This window comes from Crocuta crocuta, unplaced genomic scaffold, assembly GCF_008692635.1.
Source record: "Crocuta crocuta isolate KB4526 unplaced genomic scaffold, BGI_CrCroc_1.0 scaffold431, whole genome shotgun sequence".
NCBI classification, from domain to species: Eukaryota; Metazoa; Chordata; class Mammalia; order Carnivora; family Hyaenidae; genus Crocuta; species Crocuta crocuta.
Genome location: NW_027528859.1, coordinates 3,806,177 through 3,826,295, shown reverse-complemented (window position 1 = coordinate 3,826,295; position 20,119 = coordinate 3,806,177). Strand labels below are relative to the sequence as shown.

The 20,119-nt window shown below is 40.3% G+C and overlaps 1 protein-coding gene across 1 annotated transcript in view; it reads left to right on the top strand.

Annotated features, from left to right (window-relative positions):
• Window positions 1–15,581, top strand: part of ZCCHC7 (zinc finger CCHC-type containing 7) — a 248,749-nt gene extending 233,168 nt beyond the window's left edge. Inside the window, exons 6-8 of the mRNA XM_077756064.1 lie at window positions 6,686–6,781; window positions 11,939–12,056; window positions 14,258–15,581. Of these exons, the coding sequence (XP_077612190.1) occupies window positions 6,686–6,781; window positions 11,939–12,056; window positions 14,258–14,697 (654 nt within the window). The 3' untranslated portion in view covers window positions 14,698–15,581. The remainder of the gene's footprint in view (window positions 1–6,685; window positions 6,782–11,938; window positions 12,057–14,257) is intronic.
• Window positions 15,582–20,119: the final 4,538 nt, after the last annotated feature.

Here is a 20,119-nt window from a genome sequence, read left to right as displayed (position 1 = left end):
CCTTTCATAAATAGTTCACTTGGTAACCCTTGGGTCAAAGTCTCTGGATAAATTTTTAACTTAAAAAAAGTTCTAGAAGACTACATTCATTCCCTTACATTTAACTTTTCATCCACAATATAGACTATATGACAGAACCCTGAACTTAGAGCTAATCAGTTGACATATTCTGTGTTAAATTGGACCTTTACTGTTAATTAAAAATAAAGACATGCTCCAAGGCAGAAGTAGTGAGTCACAGATTTATATTTCTAACACTTTAAATAGCTGTAAGATTTTTGTTAGATCGCAGTATGAGAACATGTCCACTGGAAATCATTATTGAGTTTTCAGTACTGTATTCTAATACAGAAATGTTCTCTAATTAGGTAAGATCTAGGCTGATTTCATTCCTATTAAGTCCTAGTACATGATAGTTTATTAAAATGAGAGTATGTAGATAGCGTTTGTCATGTCATTTACTAATTAATTATTGTGAAACTGTTTAGAATTTCATAGCACAATATAAATCCTGTTGCTATTTTTATTAGTAATAATGGAAGTTTCTAACTAGTGACATTATTCAGATGAATGAACATCCAAATGTTTGCACTTCATCCAGGGGCATAAATGAACAGTGGGGCTAAATTTAAGGCTCTTTGAATGAAATTACTTTCAAAGTAAAATAAGTGTCAACATGAAACATGCTTTCAAAGTCTTGATTAAGATGGATCTCTTTATCCCTGGTACTGTAAAACTGAATTCCTATTCTCTTTATATTGCTAATTCTTTACTGATTCTGCCAGAGTATGTACCACACTCTCAGTTTGAAGTAGGGGAGACACTTGGGAAGCTGTATTAATTCATGCAGACTTTTTAATATACCAAAGCATAATTTAAAAAATTGTCCATTAGGGGCACCTGGGTGGCTCAGTTGGTTGAGCATCCAACTCGGTTTCAGCTCAGATCATGATCTCAGGGTTTGTGAGATCGAGCCTCGCCTCCGGCTCTGCACTCACTGTGCTGTGGGCACAGAGCCTGTTTGGGAGTCTCTCTCTCCCTCTGTCTCTGCCCTCGCCTCTCTCTCCCTCTGTCTCTGCCCTCACCCGCTCACTTGTACTCTCTCTCAAAATAAAAAAATAAATTATCCTTTAATGACATGAAACAATTGATATCATTTCCCAAAGTATCCAAATTATTAACAATAACTAAAATACATTGGATGCCTACTATGGGCCATGTACTTTACCTATGCATTACCTCATTATTCATCTATTAATATTTACTGAACTCTTACATATATCTGGCCCTGTCCCTGGATCTAGGGTATAGCAGTGAACAAAAAAAGAAATCCCTGCCCTCACAGAGCTTATATCCTTCTTGCCTGGGAATGCAAGTTGAGGGATAAACAAAACAAACTAGCAAAATATATTATGGGAAATGTGATGAGTGACATGGAGTTTTTTGTTGTTTTTTTTTTAAAGCAGTGAGGCAGGGTAGGGAGCACCAGTTGGAGAGAGCTGGCAGACTTAAAAAAGAAGATCAGGAAAGCATTACTAATATGAACTTTGAGCCAAGACTTGAAGGAGGTGAAGGAGTACCCATGTTTATCTGGGCAAAGAGGACACAGGCCGATGGAACAACATTAGGACTACCTGTAATTTCTCAAACATAGGCAATAAAATAATGCAAAGAAATTCCATAAAAGTTCTGCTCTGTGTCTTAACCCGTTGCAGAGATTTTCAGTGTTCGAATTTACTTTAAACACATTTATTGACTCCATAACTCATTTCCACTCTATAAAATTTTGGAGTCTTTAAAAATCTACTTCTTCACCACCTATTTTTGAGTACTTTTTTGTTCTAATTTAGGCATTGGCAAACTTCTTCTGTGAAAAGCCAGGTAGTAAATAGTTCAGCTTCACTGACCATACGGTCTCTGTCATAACTGTGTTCTTGTAGCATGAAAAGTAGCCATAGATAACTGGATCGTAGGGTAGTTCTACCTTTACCTTTCTGAGAAATCCCATACTGTTTTCCACAGTGGCTGTACCAGTTTGCATTCACCCTAGCAGTGCAAGAGGGGTCCTTTCTCACTATACCCTCACCAACACTTGTTGCTTCTTGTGTTTTTGATTATAGCCATCTGGATGTCTTCTTTGGAGAAATGTCTGATGAGCACTGGTGATATATGGAATTGAAGAAAAGTAACCTTAGATAATCTGTAAACAGATGTGCCTGGCTGTGTTCCAATAAAACCTTATTTTCAGACATTGAATTTTGAATTTCATAGAATTTTCATGTGTTGCAAAATACCTTTTTTTTTAAACCATTTAAATGTAAAAACATTCTTGCCTCTGGGCTGTACAAAAACAGGCAATGGGCTGGATTCAGCCTATCAGCCATAGTTCACCAACACTTAGTCTAGATTCTTGGCATAGGGATACACAGTGGACTAAAAGATCTTTTACCTCAGCACCTTACATTCTAGCAATGGGGAGGCAGAAAATAGACATGATAATCAATTTTGTGCATGAGAAGGTGAAATGGGGAAAGGAGGCTCAGGAGCACTGTAGAAGTATTAAATAAAAGTGGCCATTACTCTGAGAGGATGTGATGGGAAAGAGCCACTGAGGAGTTCAGTAGTGTGGCATTCACGTGTTCTGTATTCCTAAGGAAAAACCAGCAGTGCCATGGGGTTACCAGTAGTTCTCCTGTGAGGAAATCCCTGTTTGCATCCATACCAAGTTCTAGTGTCTAGTATCCCTCTTATCCCATCTCAGGGGTTTGCACTCCCTGTCCCCATGCCTGAGGCCTAGAATGCTGTTCCCCAGTCACTGCATACTTGGGGGTATTTTTGTCACAAGAAGTGACCATCCCAGTGAGAGTTTCTCTAAAATTCAATTTAAGTCACTGCCAATGACTTTAATTCCTTTAATTCTATTTTAATTGCCTGTGTGCCATTTATTACTACCTGATAATGTGTGTGTGTGTGTGTGTGTGTGTGTGTGTGTGTGTGTGTGTGTGTTGTTGGTTTATCTGTCTTCCACCATGGGAGATGTGAGCAGGGATTTTTGTCTGACTTCCCAGTTACCTAATCTATTCTAAGGTATCTGGCATATATTAGGCACTCAATTATTTTTGAATAAATTAATAAAAGAATGCATGTATATGCTCATGCCATGTGCTCAGCACTCTGGTAAACATCACTGATGGAGGCGTCCTTGAACTTGTTCTGCTCTACTTGTCCCCTTCCCTTCTCCTGTACACAACCTGGCATCTTGAAAAAGTTGTTGGTGTTCTGTTCTTCAGTTCTTTCTACTTACAGTAAACCCATTACAATCTGGCTTGTATCCCTACCCCTCAAATAAACTGCTCACACTGGGGTCCAGTTGCCAGCAACTTCCTAATTGCTAATCCAGTGGATTTCATAGGCTTTATCTTATTTAACCCACCAGTAGCTTTTGACAACTTCTCCCTCAAATCATTATGTGGTCTGCCTTCACATCCATGACACACATTTCTTGGTATGATTTCTTTCTCTTAAACCACATGTATACTCATGGTTGCAATTTTGTGTCACATCAGGTAACACAAAGATGGAAAAATAATTTCTGCTTAATAATTTCATGTCTTTCTGGCGCTCTATACCTGAACAAATTTATGAGCCACTGCAGTGAGTGAGTGGTACATGCTTGTGTACACACCTGTCAAAACTGTAGCTTGACGACTTTTAGTTTGTCTTACTTAATTCATGAACCACGAATCTTTATTAGAGAATATAAGACCTTTGTTAGTTATTATATCCCAATTGACAATAGCAGAGATTATAAATTCCATTTTGTGTAGCATTTGTAGTCATTTTCAGTAGAAAAGCTCTTTTAGGCTACTATTATCCTCCAGTTTTCCATTTTAGGAAACAAAAACGGAAAGTTGAAAAAGATTTTTATAACCTATAAATTATTTTCCCATGTCAAGAACATAAAACCTCCACAAGCCACCAGTTTGCCACATTAAACAATAATAATGAACCTAGTTGGCAGACCGCACTCTTTGTTATAGCTTCCCAACAAAGAACATAAGCATGTCGCCTGGCTGGCTCAGTCAAGGGAGCATGCTGCTCCTGATCTCAGGTTCATGAGTTCGAGCCCCACATTGGGCATAGAGCTCACTTTAAAAAATAAATAAGAAATAAACTTATCCAAGCATATTCCCATTCTCAGCTCTTTCTTCCAATCTCCAAAAAAAAGTGGAGTGGGAGGGCAATTAGATTTTTCTCCTTCTATTTTTTTAAATTTTTATTTAAAAAATTTTTTTTTGTTTAATGTTTCATTTATTCCTGAGAGAGAGACAGCATGAGCATGAGAAGGTCAGAGAGAGAGGGAGACACAGAATCTGAAAACAGGCTCGGGGCTCTGAGCTCGCTGTCAGCACAGAGCCCAACACGGGGCTTGAACCCACAAACCATGAGATCATGACCTGAGCCGAAGTCAGACATTTAACCGACTGAGCCACCCAGGTGCCCCTCTCCTTCTGTTTAAAGCCCCTGCCACCTCAGGGGTTTTGCTGTATCTTCTCCCTTCTCTGCTTTTTTCAACTCCTCCATCTCTACTGGCTTCCTCACATGTTCAGATCTCTTTCTCATTCTAATAGCAAACTCTACCAAATCCCCTTCCTAAATGTTGCTCTACCTTATTCTGCCCCTTGTTATTCATGCTTCTCAAAATAATATATACCTGGGGTGCCTGGGTGGCTCAGTCGGTTAAGCATCCGACTTCAGCTCAGGTCATGATCTCACAGTTTGTGGGTTCGAGCCCCGCATCGGGCTCTGTGCTGACAGCCAGCTCAGAGCCTGGAGCCTGTTTCAGATTCTGTGTCTCCTTCTCTCTCTGACCCTCCCCTTCTCACGCTGTCTCTCTCTCAGAAATAAATAAAAACATTTTTAAAAAATTTTAAAAAAATAATATATACCTGCCATCTCCTTTTATCCACTTCTGTTCAATTTTTTAAAAAATATTTTACTGTTCAATGTAAGATACATATTGAAAAATGCATAAAAGATACACAGTTTAGTACATTAGTTACTTCCCACACACTCAAGTTATATAACACCACCGTGTTCAAGTAGAAAACTGTGGCTACCCCAAAACCTTCTGTGCATTGTTTTCTCCCCCCTGGAAGTAACTACCATCCTGGCTTCTGTGGGGAATGATTTTCTTGTTCTTTATGGTTTTATTACCTTTCCACTAATTCCAAAATTCTCACACTAAGGTTATCCACGAACAATTGCCAAATCTAACAGATGCTTCCCAGTTCTAATTTCAGTAAGCCTCTGCTGTATTTTCCATTGTAGATCAGTTCACCCTTCTTGAAACTACTCTCTAAGGTCTAAGAGTTTTATTCTCCTGTGGTTCTGCATCCTTTAACCTTTCCTTCTCTGTCCCTTTTCCAGGCTCTTCCATCTACCCCTTAAATGTCATTTTCCCCAGAATTCCATCCTGAGCTCACCGCTGTACATACTGGGTATGGTGATGCTGTCCACTCAAGTCATTTTAGCCTCCACTATTTACAGTAGATTTCATTCAGAACTAATCTTTAGTGCACACTTGTTCCCTAAGCTTTAATCTTACATATACAGCTGCCTAATGGACATCTCCACCTAAATACACAGCAGCCAAGTTAGACTTCATCATCTTTCTCTCTAATTTGGCTCCTCTTTTTTTTTTTTCCTACTGTTTCTGACACAGTTGTTGGCACTACTACCAAAGTGTTGGCACCCAACTTAGAAACCTGAAAACTACAATTTCTCTCTTCCTTCATTCCTTGTGTCTTTTCAATGTTCAATGATACCAGTTTTATCACCTCATGTATTTGCCAAATCTATTCCCTTTTTCCTATCCTTGTTACTCTTATAGTGTAGACCCTCATCACCTCACTGGATTTCCTAACAGCCACCTTTTACACTGCATCTAACCTTCCGTTCATATTCATGCCCCGTACAACTACAAGCCAAAATGGTTTCTCCAAAATAAAATTCTAACTACTCTGCTCCTATATTTAAAACAACACTTAAAATGGAAAAGCCCAGATAAGCCCCAAGCTCTTTAAGATGACATTAAGGCCTTCCCTTCTTTTGCCCTGCTTTCTCCAGACTCATTTCAGTATAGCTGGCTATGCATGTTGTACTTAGTGACCATGTATGCTCTTTCTTAGTTTCACACATTGTTCATGCTATCCCCTCGTCGTAGGATTTTCCATTCAACTTACATCCAATTCTTTAAAAGTAAATTTAAGTTTTATAAACATGCTCTGACTCCTTCCTCCCCATCCAATGATGAGTCCCCCTTGCCACTCCATTAATACCTTGTACATGTTTATATCTTCTGTCATCATCTGTTTAGATGTCTGTCATGTTCTACTAGCCTATTTTGCTTCTCTCTCTGAGATACCTAATACCTAACACAGCACTGGGCACAATGCCTAATGGAATGAGGAGCGAAGAAGAGGAAAGCACGTATTGATATGAAGTGGAAAAGAATTGTCATGTTATGCATTTTAACGTAGAGAATCATCTGGATACGAGGTCCTAAACTCTAGGAGGCAGTATTTCTAAGGAGTCTCTTACCTAAAAAGAGCCCTTTGGGAAACAATCAGGTTTTAATTATTTTCTAACATTTAATAAGCCCTCACAAATATTTATGTTGCAGACCAAACCTGGACCACCCAAGAAGCCAAAGTCCCCTTCTGGACAATCAGTCTTAGTGTATTGCTACAACTGTGGACAAGAAGGCCATTATGGACACGTAAGTTTGAGTAGCATTTGGGCATAACACATTCTGTTGTTCTCGGAGCGGTTGCCGAAAGATGAACTCAAAAAAAAAAAAAAAATGTAATTCTGAATGCTTACCTTTCTTATAAACTCACATCCTAAAGTAAGACAATGCATTTTCAACCAATTCACTTCTGTCCTGTCCCTACCACAGAAAGAGATCTGTCAGAGCACATTCTTCTAATTGTTTTAAATATACATGAACAAGTTAGGCTGAAACAAATACAGAGCTCATAAAATCAATCAGAGGAATAAAAGTAGTCAATAAAATGGTTCCACTTCTCATGAGTTCTTCTGTTTGCTATTACTTTGACACGGCCAAAATCATGATTGTAGATTTTCTATGTAGTTTTCTATGTAGCTGGAGAACGACAGCTTTCCCTGATACCGTGTTCACATAAATCTTCATCACTGACATATAAACCCCTGACGCTAGTGGAAAGACAAAGGTACTGTATCACTGACTAGCCTGTCTGCCTCACAAACATCCAGATTCCCCATCCAAGCTGCACACTTGCAGCCCCAACTAAAAGGGCCCAACTTCGTGTGTTTTAGGTGCAGGAGTGTCGAAGCAGAAGAAATCTGTTGCTGTGGGAAGGGAGGGAGTCTCCTAGCCAGTTGTCTCATTAAGTAGAAACAGCAGCAGCTCATCCCAGAGACAGGATGCAGTAAGCATAGACTCTGAGCTCTCCTGCACTCTGGGAATCCTAGGGCAGAGGAAGAAAGGCAGTTGCACAAGAAGTGGAAAATCTGTATGGAGAAATACAGTCCTGGTAGGCTTCTAACAGCTTGCAAACCAAAATAAACTAAAATGAAATCAAATCTAATGACAGGAGGTGGAAAGCATTCAGGGGGTAGAGAGTCCTCAAAATGGGTAGGGCTGTGAGCAGTGGGACGGGCAGGGGGTGGGTGAGTGCTTGCTGCACTTTGTGACTCACGGGAGTCACACCTTGAATTCTGACCACGGTGCCTCATCCAGACCTTGAGGCTGGACCTCTTCAGCAAAGGGAGAGACACAGTTCACCAACAGGTGAAGTTTTTCTTCCACACTGAGGCAGCAGGACCATGGAGTGAAGGATTACAATATGAAAGCTAGGATGAAGTTCTGATCCTCAGTTCTGGTTTTTGCTTTGGTACTGACTTCGCCATGTGACTTGACCAGCCCATTCTGGTCTTCAGTTTCTTTATCTCCAAAGCAAAGAAGTGTTGTATGGGGAGACTTCTCAGTCCTGACATTTTGATGCTGTTTCCAATGTGAACAAATCCATAGTATGGTGCTAGGGACGGAGAGACCCATACATACTTCAGTTTCATAGAACACACACTGAAAACTTTGTTAAAGAATACTTTTTCTTACAAAATTACCAGCTCTAGATCTTTTCCCACTTTTGTGCATTTCATCTTGTTGCCAAAATCCAGATGTTGCCAACACTGTTTAGGAAACATATTCACATAAGTATTCCACTGCCACACGAATGACACAGATGTACAGTTTATGCTTGCTGACCTCTTTAAAGCAAAAGGGTGTAATTTTGCATTTATGTTTGTTCAATTAAGAAAAAACAATTATAGTTGGACACATACTGCTTACTTGTCAGTCCTGCTAATGTAGATAGGAAATATATTAAAAACATTTGGAATTTATCCCGGAAATCTAGATTTAGATAGTTTTTAATTTATAATAAAGCAAATTTGGCAGCCTCATCGCTGCCATAGATGAAGAATTCTAGATTATCCACACTAATGAAGAAGATCAGTGGTGTGGCTAATCCAGAATTGTAGATAAATTATATAGCCAGCTATCAATTGTCTGTGCTAATGGAGGGGACCAGCGATGTGGATAATCAAAATATAATTTACATTTAGCTTTGGAAAATATTTATGGTACTGTATAGCTCTGTATAGCCACACCAGTCTAGACCATACAGGATCCAAATAGAAGGCTGTGCAGATGATTAAAGATGTCTGAGGGCCCCTCCCTTTCAGTTTCAGAAATACAGCCCTGTAGATGTTACTCAACAGCCTCTTGCTGTAAAAGGAATTTGAAGGTGACTGTGGCACCGCCCTTCCCTAACTGCACTCAACTGTCTAGGTGGAGAGGTGGGGACAGTCCTAAGCAGCTCCACTTCAGGCCGACTACAAACTGCCATAGGAAACAGTAGTCACTGTACAGAGGGACTGCTCCAGGAGCATGTGAAAGTATGCATGAGTGCTGGGAGTGTATCAATATCTTTAGTACCTTTTTGTAATTGTAGTTTGCTGTTCATAGCTTATGGTTAGAATCTCTCTTAGTCCATTTAGGCCACTGTAAACAAGCTACCATAGACTGGGTGGTTTGTAAACAGTAGAAATTTATTTCTTAGATTCTGGAGGCTGGAAAGCCCAAGGTCATGGCACCACAGAATTGATGTCTGATGAGGGGCTGCTTTTTTTTTTTTTTTAATGTTTATTTGTTTTTGAGAGAGAGAGAGACAGAGTGTGACTGGAGGAGAGGCAAAGAGAGAGAGAGAGAGAGAGACTGATTGAGACAAACAGACACAGAATCTGAAACAGGCTCCAGGCTCCAAGCTGTCAGCACAGAGCCTGATGTGGGGCTTGAAGTCACGGACTATGAGATCATGACCTAAGCTGAAGTCTGATGCTTAACCAACCAAGAGCCACTGTGGTGCTCCAAGCGGCTGCTTTTAACAGATGACGCTTTCTTGCTGTGTCCTCACATGGTAGAAGAGGCTAGGGAGCTCTGTGGGGGGGTCTCTTTTATAAGAACATGAATCTCATTCGTCAGAGCTCCATTCTTAAAATGTAATCACCACCCAAAGGCTCTACCTCATACCACCATCATCTTGGGAGTGAATTCTGGTTGGGAGATGGGAGGAATGGGCACAAACATTCAAACTATAGCAGAATCTGAGACCCAAATCTTTCACGAGTGCCCTTTCTTCTGGAAATTTAGAGCCACCATGGATAGTGATTTATAAAAGTAATTTTTGGGCACCTGAATGGTTCAGTCCGTTAAATGTCCAACTCTTGATCTTAGCTCAGGTCTCAATCTCAGGGTCATGTGTTCAAGCCCCACGTTGGGCTCCATGCTGGCCATGAAGCCTAAATAAATAAATAAATATATATGTATGTATGTAGGTGTATAATTCTTTAGGTTTGTCTTATAACTTAAGGATCCAAAATATTCCAAAAAGATCCAGAAAGTCCCTAACACAGTATACCTAAAGATAGTTGGAAGAAGAAAATAATAAGGATAAGAACCAAAATTACTGAAATAGAAAACAAAATTAAGAGCATCAACAAAACCAAGAGCTGGTTCTTTGAAAACATTTTCTTTTCAAAAGAAAAGACTTCTGAAAAAACTACTCAAATAAAAAGAAAAGGTACAAATAGTGAATAAAAAGTGTTAATAACTTAAAATACAGTAATTTTTTCAATTATGAACAAATACAAACTTTAAATAAACCTTGTATTTAATAAAGTTCAAAATCATAAAAGAAATAATTCTCTAGAAAAAATATTAACCAAAATGAAGAACAAGCCTCCATGAACCAATACCACTAAAAAATTAGTCATCAGAATTCTCCCCTGAAATATATCAGACCCAGTTAGTTTTATAGTCAAGTTTTACCAAACCTTTATTCAGAAACATCATCCAAGAGAATACTACCCAATGTATTCTGTGAAGCTGTTATAACCTAAAGCCACTTCAAAATATTTATAGAATGATACCATTTTTATGAAGTCTGAATGCTTCAAATTTAGTAGTAAGACTATAAAATGTATGAGAATGGCAGGAACCAACTTTAAGACAGTGGCAACTTCTGGAAAGGGAAGAAGATGAATGAAGAATGGGAAGGAGGATTACACGGAGGATTTCAATTGTATTATTAATGCTTCAGTTCTTGGGGCAAAAACTGAAGTAAATTAAGGTAAAAATGTTGTGATTTGGTAAAGTCTAATAGTAGGTACAGATTTCCATTACTTTATTTTCTATACTTAAGTGTATATTTAGAATGATTCATAATTCTTTAAACTCTGCAAATTATGCTCTTACTAAGTGTGTGGCTGCCAGGTCAGTCAAGTATCTTAGAATTACAAGTCAAACATACTATGCCAATGTTAGGATAAGTCAGCTAAGTTTTATGTGGCTATTTCACATACTTTCTTCCTAAGAGGTATTCTAAGTTTCTTCAATACCTAGCTAAGAAGAATTGAACATTTATAAAATACATTTTAGGCAAGATGGCAGAGGACAGAAATGAGGATGTTCCAAAGGGAAACCTCTTTCAAAGAAAAGAAAATTTGGTCTCAGACATGCTGAATGGATATATGTCAACAGATCATGATAAATTGAATGTGGCTCAGGCCAAGGATGAGGATGTGGGAAATAGCAGAGGTAGGAAAGTCAGAGTCATGCAAGTGGGAAGCTGACCTAGAGAAAAAGGAGTGATCGATCTCCTCTTGAGCAGGGAAAGGAAAGAGAAGAGAGGATTCCTTTGGAGTGTTTTCAGAACTACCTGGGAGCATTTTCAGGTAGACCTAAGCTACCACCGCCATCCTGCTCCCCACCATAAGGATCACTGCCATTGTTAGTGTTGGGTTAAAATAAGCTTGCAGACCATTTGGGTGGAAAAGAGCAGAGGGCTAAGAATTTACACCCACATTTAGGGTGAAAATATGAAAGGAGAAGCACTTGATGGAAGGCTATTGGAAGACATAGACAAGCAAAGATCTAATGCAATGTAAGACCAAATAAAATAAGGCCTTTAACAGAGGAACAGAGCAAGTTCAGTGGAGACCCAGCCCCCCATTGCTCTTAACTCAGACTGGGGGAGGGGTTTGGCAGGGAAGACTGAAAAAAGACAAGAAGGTTTCCATGGGTAAAGAAATAAGGAAAGAAAATCCAAGCCTGAAACAATCCTGTAAGCACAGTTGGGTGTGATTGGATGTCGGTTTGGCTGAGCACCCCCCGCAGGACCACATCCTGAGCCTCGGCGTGGGGTATCCATGATGTGGGACTCTCTAACCACGGTGGTTTGTGATCTTCCAGTATGGTTGTCTGAGCAGTGCCCTTGTGACATCCTAATTTCAAATTTGTTAATTTGAAACAATTTCAAACAACTTGCAGGAATGTACAGAAAGACGAATGTTTAACCAGACCTTTCCAACATCTCCATTCATCTACTACTATGATGACAAATACGAAATTCGGGAGAGAGAACAGAGAATAAAACGAAAAGTGAAAGGTATGTTATTGACTTCTTGTGAGATTACCTTTGCAGTAGTTCCTAAATATCTTTTGCACGGTCTTTGCCTGCTTTGAGTGCCATTGGTTAGCACAGAAAATGATTTTAAATAATTACCAGAGAAACCAGAACTCTCTTGAACTCTCTTGATCTCCCATAACCAGGCACCCACTTCAGAAATCCTGCATTATTATCTCTTCACACTAAACATTTTTTGACATCATGACCATTTTAGAAAATGTCCTGAAAATACTTCTATCCATACGGGCATGCAGAGTTTTTAAAGGCTCTTTTTTCAGATTTTTCTGTTTGGCGACAATTTTTTCCATTTGTATGTCTCTAGTATTTTTCATGGAAAGAAAAGCTTTCCCTGGTAGGTGATTCCTGCAGCTTCCCCCAAAGAAGTCTGTTCATATCATCCATGGTTGCAGCAGAGCTCCAGGTCCACGGCCACTTTCTGTGATTTCTCTAGTGACCGTTGCTAACATGAAGTTCTTTTATTGTATTATTCAGGCCTACTTTTTTCTATTTCTTTTGTGCTGTGGTTTACTAAGTTTAACAGTGGTTTACTAAATTACTTTTCTTGCTTTCAGGATGAAATAGTTCTGTACTTTTCAAGTTGACCTGTATCTTGTAACTCTTTTAGTCTTCTTGTTATTCTTTCTCCACCCCGCCCCCCCCAACTCTCTCCGACTCTCTCTGACTTAAGGTCTTTTTCAAAAGGAATTATTTTCAACTCCTGCATATTTTACACACTATATTCCATATAAATTCTATCTCAACTATATTTAGAGATTATAGTACATGAAGATATTGATTAGGCAATTAAATTAAAAAAAAAAAAAGTAATGCACCAAAGTGTCACCTCTGAATTAAAAGATTATGGCTGCCATTTTTTTAATACTTTTCTATATTTCACGGGTTTTCTGTAATGAGTGTTTATAACGTTTATAATGCTAGGAAAACTATTTGTTTTCTCTTTAAACTAGTAATATTGGTAACCCTGTGGCTACTTTGAAGTTCTCTATGATCCATTAGAATTTTCGGGCACCTGGGCAGCTCAGTCGTTTGAGCATCCAACTTAGCACAGATCATGATCTCACAGTTCGTGAGTTTGAGCTCCACCTCGGGCTCGCTGCTGTCAGTGGAGCCCACTTTGGATGCTGTCCTCCTCTCTCTGCCCCTCCCCATCTTGCTGTTTCTCTCTCAAAAATAAACTCTTTTAGAAAAAAAAATATTTCATGCTAAAGTCTATAAGTAATTACTTTTGCTCTGTATCCTAGAATTCACCTTTTTGTCCCCTAAATATGTTATTTTGCATTTCATCCTTTTTTTAATTTTTATTTTGAGGAGAGGATGAGGTGCAGGGAGGGAGACAGAGGATCTAAAGCGGGCTCTGCCCAACACAGGGCTAGAGCTCACGGTTCGTGAGCTCATGACCTGAGCCAAAGTCGGTTTCTCAACCTACTGAGCCACCCTGGCGCCCCCATCCTATTTTTTTTATTGACCACTTCTTTAATCTCTCAAGGTTAGTTTTCATCCTTAAAACCTTATCTCTCACTTACCCCATCAGAATCATGACCATCAAACACTTATAGTAAAAGAGAGCCACGTCCTGATAAAATGTTAACACCAGATCTGGCACCAAAACGTCTGAGATACACACATGTGTGTGCTCTCCAGGCCAGTGATGTCTGCTCCGGAGGAATAATCTGTCCAGTTTGGCATCCATGTATAGATACAGTGGCCAGACTTTATCTTCAGAGGGTGATTGAAATGTCATGAGACTGTTAAAAGGCCATTTTATACATCTTGTTTCACTTTATCGTCAGAGGCTGTTTCTTTATCCCCGCCAGGACTCGAATTGGTCAGATGTGACTTTTCTTCACAAAGCTGAGATGATTACTGCTTTCACTAGTCTTCATCTCTATCATTCAAGCTAGTGCAACTGTATTGAATAGAATACATATCACTGGATTTCTGGATATTTTCCATTTTTAGCAATCAGAAGTACAGAACTATAACCATATAATTTTTAGCGAGTGATTTTTACCTTAGTAATGGCTCTTCAGAATGTCCAGTCATTAACACATTTCATTGTCTAGTTTCCCTGTCCGCTGAGTTATTTACAGACTGCTGTAAGCTGTGCGTGGGCTGTCTGGCTGCTGAATATGCAGAAATACTTTTCTTCTATTTTCCAGAACTCCAGAAAAATGGGGATTTTCCGAGGCAGTTCAAGAGACCTCACATAGAAGCAGCAGAGAAGAGGTCCCACCATGGCAGGAGGAAGAGCCATGGCTCGTGGAGAAGCAGCAGGTGGCCTCAAGAAAAGAAAGAAACCCAGAAAGAATTGAGCAGGAGCCATAAAGGGCGTGAGAAGCACAGGAAGGCTGACAGGGCTCAGGAATTGGAGGAGGACTTCCCCAGGGGCCCGAAACTCCACTCTTCTCCTGGCACCTTCAAGAGCCAGAAGGCTCCCAAGTCCTTCCACCACTCGTCACGTCACCACAAGCCTAGAGAAGACAGGCTTCCCAGAGAGGGCAAGCGGGGCAAGCAGAAGAAAAAGGAGAGCTCCCTGGAGGATGATGGCAGTGATAATCTATTTCTCATTAAGCAGAGGAAAAAAAAGTCCAAGCTGTGAGACAGCTTCTGATTTGGCTTTCCAGTGTTTGTCTGGTCTTCATGCCTGTGACATCATGGTGATCTCCTTATTATCTGTGATTAAATAAAGTGAACTTTTTTTTGTTCTGTTTGTAATCTCAGCCATACCTGAAACTGCTGAACAAAGACCATGGAGATCTCCGTTCTCTGTGTGCAGCAGGTTATTAGGATAGGAGGAAACAACAAAAAACAGATGTACGTGGACTTCCCCCTGTTCCCGTACGTCATTTTTACTCAGAATCCTAGGGATGAGAAGTAATCTTTTCAAGAAAAAGTTTTTAAAATATTTTGAAAAAGTAAAAGATCATCCAATATAAGTTATCTGCCGTGGGAGTATGAAAATTAAATCCTTGCAGGAAGAGAAATTAACGCTAATATGAAAAATTCATCTCTTTTTCAGCATTACTTTTTTTTAACATTGGAAAGGGTTAATAGCCACACATCTAAATCCAGCTCTCCTTGCTCTTGAAGCTGGAGTCCTAATCTCCCGATGGTCAGAGCGCCAGAGGCGGAAAGAAGAAGGTGTCCTCACTGAAGCCCTGAAGAGGCAGAGACACAGGTCTCTAACAACATACAAATAAGGAATCCATCCACTGTAAATTTCGTGACATAAATTTCCTGAAACAAGTGAAAAAGAATCATTATTGTAACATAGTCACAGTGCAATACTTTTCACCATTTTTACAGCCACACTTCAAGAAGACTGTCACTTGGACATATAGAGACGGATACTGCCCAAATTAAAAAGTTGTTCTGTTTTCACGGGTTTTTTAACTACCACAAGACTATACAGAAATTTTTGTACCTGTGAATTTTTGTACTTACCAAAGCCTAATGTTAGAATAAGAAAAATAAAATATCTGAAACCGAGTAAGTAAGTTTGTCACTTATGTAAAAAGGCCGGGAGTTTGGGTGACAGAGGGCGTGCGTGGGTTGGACAAGTCACTAGAGTTATAAAACCTCCAGAAACTGGGCTCAAAATGCCCTTGTTGCGCAAGCACTAGCTCTGTGCCGGAATAAAATGAGATGGAGTCAGTTAACCCGGGCCATTTGATGTTAGATTCTTACGTTTGTGTTTCCCCCTTTGTGAAGTACATGAACCGCTGTGTATCTGGCGGCGGCAGCTCTCTTACCTTCTGGGGGGACGAGGAGAGTCTCCTCGCACTGAAACAGCTTCAGCGTAAATCGTGGCTGCACCGTCTTTAGTGCACCGCCCTCCCTGTGGCCGCCCTGCTCTCCGCAGAGTGTAAGTGTTCTTTGTGTGCTGGTTCGTGGCTTCCTAACATCAGCTGGGATTGTTTTGACTCTCAGGTAAATGGCCCGAGTCTTTTAACACCCTGCGAAAAGTGACAGCCATGAAAAATGGCTTCATAAAGTGGTAAGTCTTCAAATAAATGGTATTATTCCTCATTAAGACCTAGGACAAGCATGGCTTATGGTGGATGCCGTGGGACGAGCATTCCTTCAGACGCAAGGGCGTCTTCCACTCAGAGAGGGGATTGCCATTCTTTAGGCTCTTGCATACATAGATTGTTTGGAGAATGGAAGAAATAAAGCTCTCTTTTTCCATTTCTTTCTGCACATTAACCTGTCTTCCCCCCAATTTTTTTTATTAGACAAGCATGTAAGGATATAATTTATCCTTCAGGTCCATGCATCTGTATGCAGTTAGGAAAGGCAGCTGAGCTACTTTACCTGTGGGCTTTACGATGGGAAGGAAAGCGCAGAAACACCAAGGACCTTCTGCTCCATTTCCTCTTTGTTGCGTTGGCACCCGCCTTTTACACCGAGTGTTCAGTTAGAGTCGGTCAGGGACTCACACACTAACTTCCCATGCAAAAATGGGGAGCTTAAAATACATTAGAGATTCCACAGTTAAGCAAACAATACTTCAAATGAGTAAACACAATTGAGAAGAAAACCAAGTGTCCCAAACAAGAAGAATCCGTTGAGTTGCTAAGTTGGAGAAGCCTGAACGCCTCTTGTCTCTGGCCCTGCTTGGATTACAGCAGCCTGTGTGGCTTCTTTCCTGGGTTGGAGGTGGATTCATTTTGGCATTCTTAGAATAGAGACCGTCTCCTGTTCTCTCAGTTCTCCCAGGTCCAAGTCCTGCTTTCGTGGACTATGCCATTTGCAGTACCTATTTAGTCTCTATTTTTGTTGCACAGGATTACATATTCATGTTAAAGGGTAAAATTTTTTTAATCATACCTGATTCTTACACCCAAAAATAGAGTTAAAATTTTTAGTGTCCCTCCTTCCATATTTTTTCTATACATATATACATTGTTTTGTACCCTGTTTTTTCACTTAATACATTGTGAAAATCTGGTTTTCTAATCATATATTTGCCTACACCATCAGTTTTAATGGCTGCATGATTTCCTGTTATATGGCTATCCCATAATTTAATCAGCTTCCTGTTGAACATTTTGGTTGTTTCTCATTTTAATTATTATTAAAAACCCTTGCACATTGTATCTTCTCTGATTCTGTTGTGATAAAATAGAATTTGTGGGTCTAAAAAATATGCATATATTTCATGCACATTTTAATGCATATTGCCAAATTACATTCCCAAGAAGTCATAGACTGCCCAGTCACTTACACATTCCGGGTAGTGTGTGAGAGTGTTCATCTCCCCACTCCCATAGTAATAGGATACAGTCATTCCTTTTTTTCCCTTCGCCTTTCTGATGAGCAATGAAACATTATTTGTTAGTGCTACAGTGAAAAGATTGATGTATGCTTTGTTTGAGTAGAGGCACGATTAATTTATATATCAATAATCTGTTGATAAAAGATATGGAGAGAAACCTCTCATAGGAAAAAACTGAAAATTCTGCCAACAAAGGATAACATACAAAAAAGAGAGAGCTCCTTTCATTCATTCCTTCATTGCTGTCTTGATCCCCTGATACTAGTATTTTTGGTTTTCACGTTTAGAAGGTACTGCTGGCATCTTGTGACTAGAGGCCAAGGGATGCTGCTAAACATCCTGTAAAACACGGGACAGCTCCCCACAATGAAGAATTGTCCAGCCCAAAGTGTCTCCCCTCTCAAAAGTAATTCTGCTGACAAGAAGGGGAAATTCAGGTTGCATGCCATATATGAGAGCAAGCGCCAGATGTATCCTTCTCTTACAAGGCTTGGACTTTGATGAGGCTACGCCAGTATTTGAGGGTTTGGTGGAACATGTCCCATTCATCTAAAATAAGGACTGCTAGCTCCATGGCATGAAGGTCTACAGACCTTTTGGGCCACTTTACGGAAGAACAGGGCCACTGGAGATGCCGCTGACTGAGGGGAATCACTAGGATATCTGGGAAACAGATCTAGGCAGGGCACCAGGAGGGTAGAAGTTCTGTCAAGATAAATAATTCTGGTGTGAGAACTAAGAGTCAGCTGGTGGGGAAGGAAAGAATTGCAGATTATCTAGTGGAACATTTGATTGGGTAAGAAGGTCAGGTTGTAGGAACCATCACCAGGACCCAGGCCCAGCATAGGTCCTTAGGTTTTACTTGGGGTTAACTTTAGGTTAACATTCAGAGAAGCACCATCCATTGGAAGACACCATCTATTATGTGTGCCATGCAACGAATCACTTCACGTGATGAAGCTGTTTCACTGTGGCTCTATCCAGAGAGAACAACTTGAAGTTGCTGGTACATTTATACAATGGACATTGTATATACCCACCTTAACAGTTGTGAGATAAATCACTTCTTAAACTCATTTACTAGGAGGTGTTTCCAGTTAAACCCAGTAAGGGAATGGGGAAGTGAGACAGGGAAGAAGGCAACCAAGCCAGATGCCTTAAGTCCTGTTCAGATCCAAAGGGAGCACTAGAGATGGTGTAGGCCACACACCCAAGTTGCCCTGATCAAGGCCAAAGGCGCTAAATGTGTGTGTGTGTGTGTGTGTGTCTGTCTGTGTGTGATTTTTTGTTTTGCTTTAAATCAGTCATTGTTGGGGTGCCAGGATGGCTCAGCCAGTTCAGCATCCAACTTTGGCTCAGGTTCATGAGTTCAAGCCCCATGTTGGGGTCGTTGCTGACAGCTCAGAGCCTGGAGCCTGCTTTGGTTTCTGTGTCTCCTCTCTCTGCCCCTTCCCCACTTGCTCTCTGTCTCTCTCTCTCCCTCTCAAAAATAAAATTTAAATATTTAAATAAAATATTATTGTTAAATTGTAATAATAATAAGTAAATCAGTCATTGTTTGAGAGCTGCCCTCAGGAGCCTTTCTCAGTCACCTGGTTCTCTGTGCACCCAAAGTGGGTTTGGCAGCTAGTGGACAGCCCCCTGAGAGAGACACAGGGATGTGAGCAAAACCCAATGTCATCTGCTACAACCATAGTCTCAGAACAGTCCTCTCCACAAAAGTATACTTAGCAGTCTTAATGTGAAAATAATTTCTTAAATTACTTTTCAATGCAGAAAAATGCACCTTTATTATATGTATCCATTTTCTCAATAACAGTTCATCAGCTTGAGGTACCCATATATACAATGAGACAGCATAACAGTCCAGAAGATCCAATTTATTGCAGAATTTGTCACAGTCCTCAAAAGCAGTTTCAGGAATTTCTACTTCCAGCCAAGTCTAGAGTAACAGGGACCAGATTCACTCTCTATTCTGTATCCATGTAAAAAACCTATGGAGCAGTTTGCAAGACACTGGAGATTAGTCAAGGATCAGACAAGGAACTTTGAGAGATGGCAGACCAAAGAGGGGTGCCATGTGGTTGCCCCAGCTGACTTCTGAGAGGTTTCCAGATTATGGAGCAAGAAGGGGAAGCCCTGGTGGTCTCCCTGCATTAAGGAAACAGAGCCGGGAGCCTGGAGAAGCCAAAGTGGCTTGAGTTTGCTGGTTGGATTACCAGAGAGAAGAGAGCTGCACAGAGAGAACCCGGAGATCTGCAGACGGTCACCCTCCAGCCTTGGGCTGAGTACTGGTCAGCGCACGCGGGTGAGGAAAACAACTGAAAGGATTAGAGGAAACCTGGAGCTCACAGTGCCAAGAACCACTTCTGTTCTCACCAGTCAGAGTGGAAAACTTCACAGTTGATCCAGCACTGACTACAGTACTCAGGAGAGTCTTTGCCTTGGTGATGGGGAAAGTTAGCCCTGGTCTAAACTCTTCTCTGATTCTGCCTAACTAACTAAAAAGCAAGACCTGAAAGAATCAAACTGTTTCCAATAAAACCAATTCCAAGAACAAAGCTCAAGAGTATTTATAGGAATACAAGACTATATAGTACCCAATAATGTAAAATTCATGGTGGAATACTATGAACAATGCAAATCTATAGTGATAGCAGATCCATAATTGCCTGGGGTTGGGCATGCTTGGAAAGGGTTGGAAGGGGCACAAGGAAACTTGATTGTGGTCACAATTGTATAC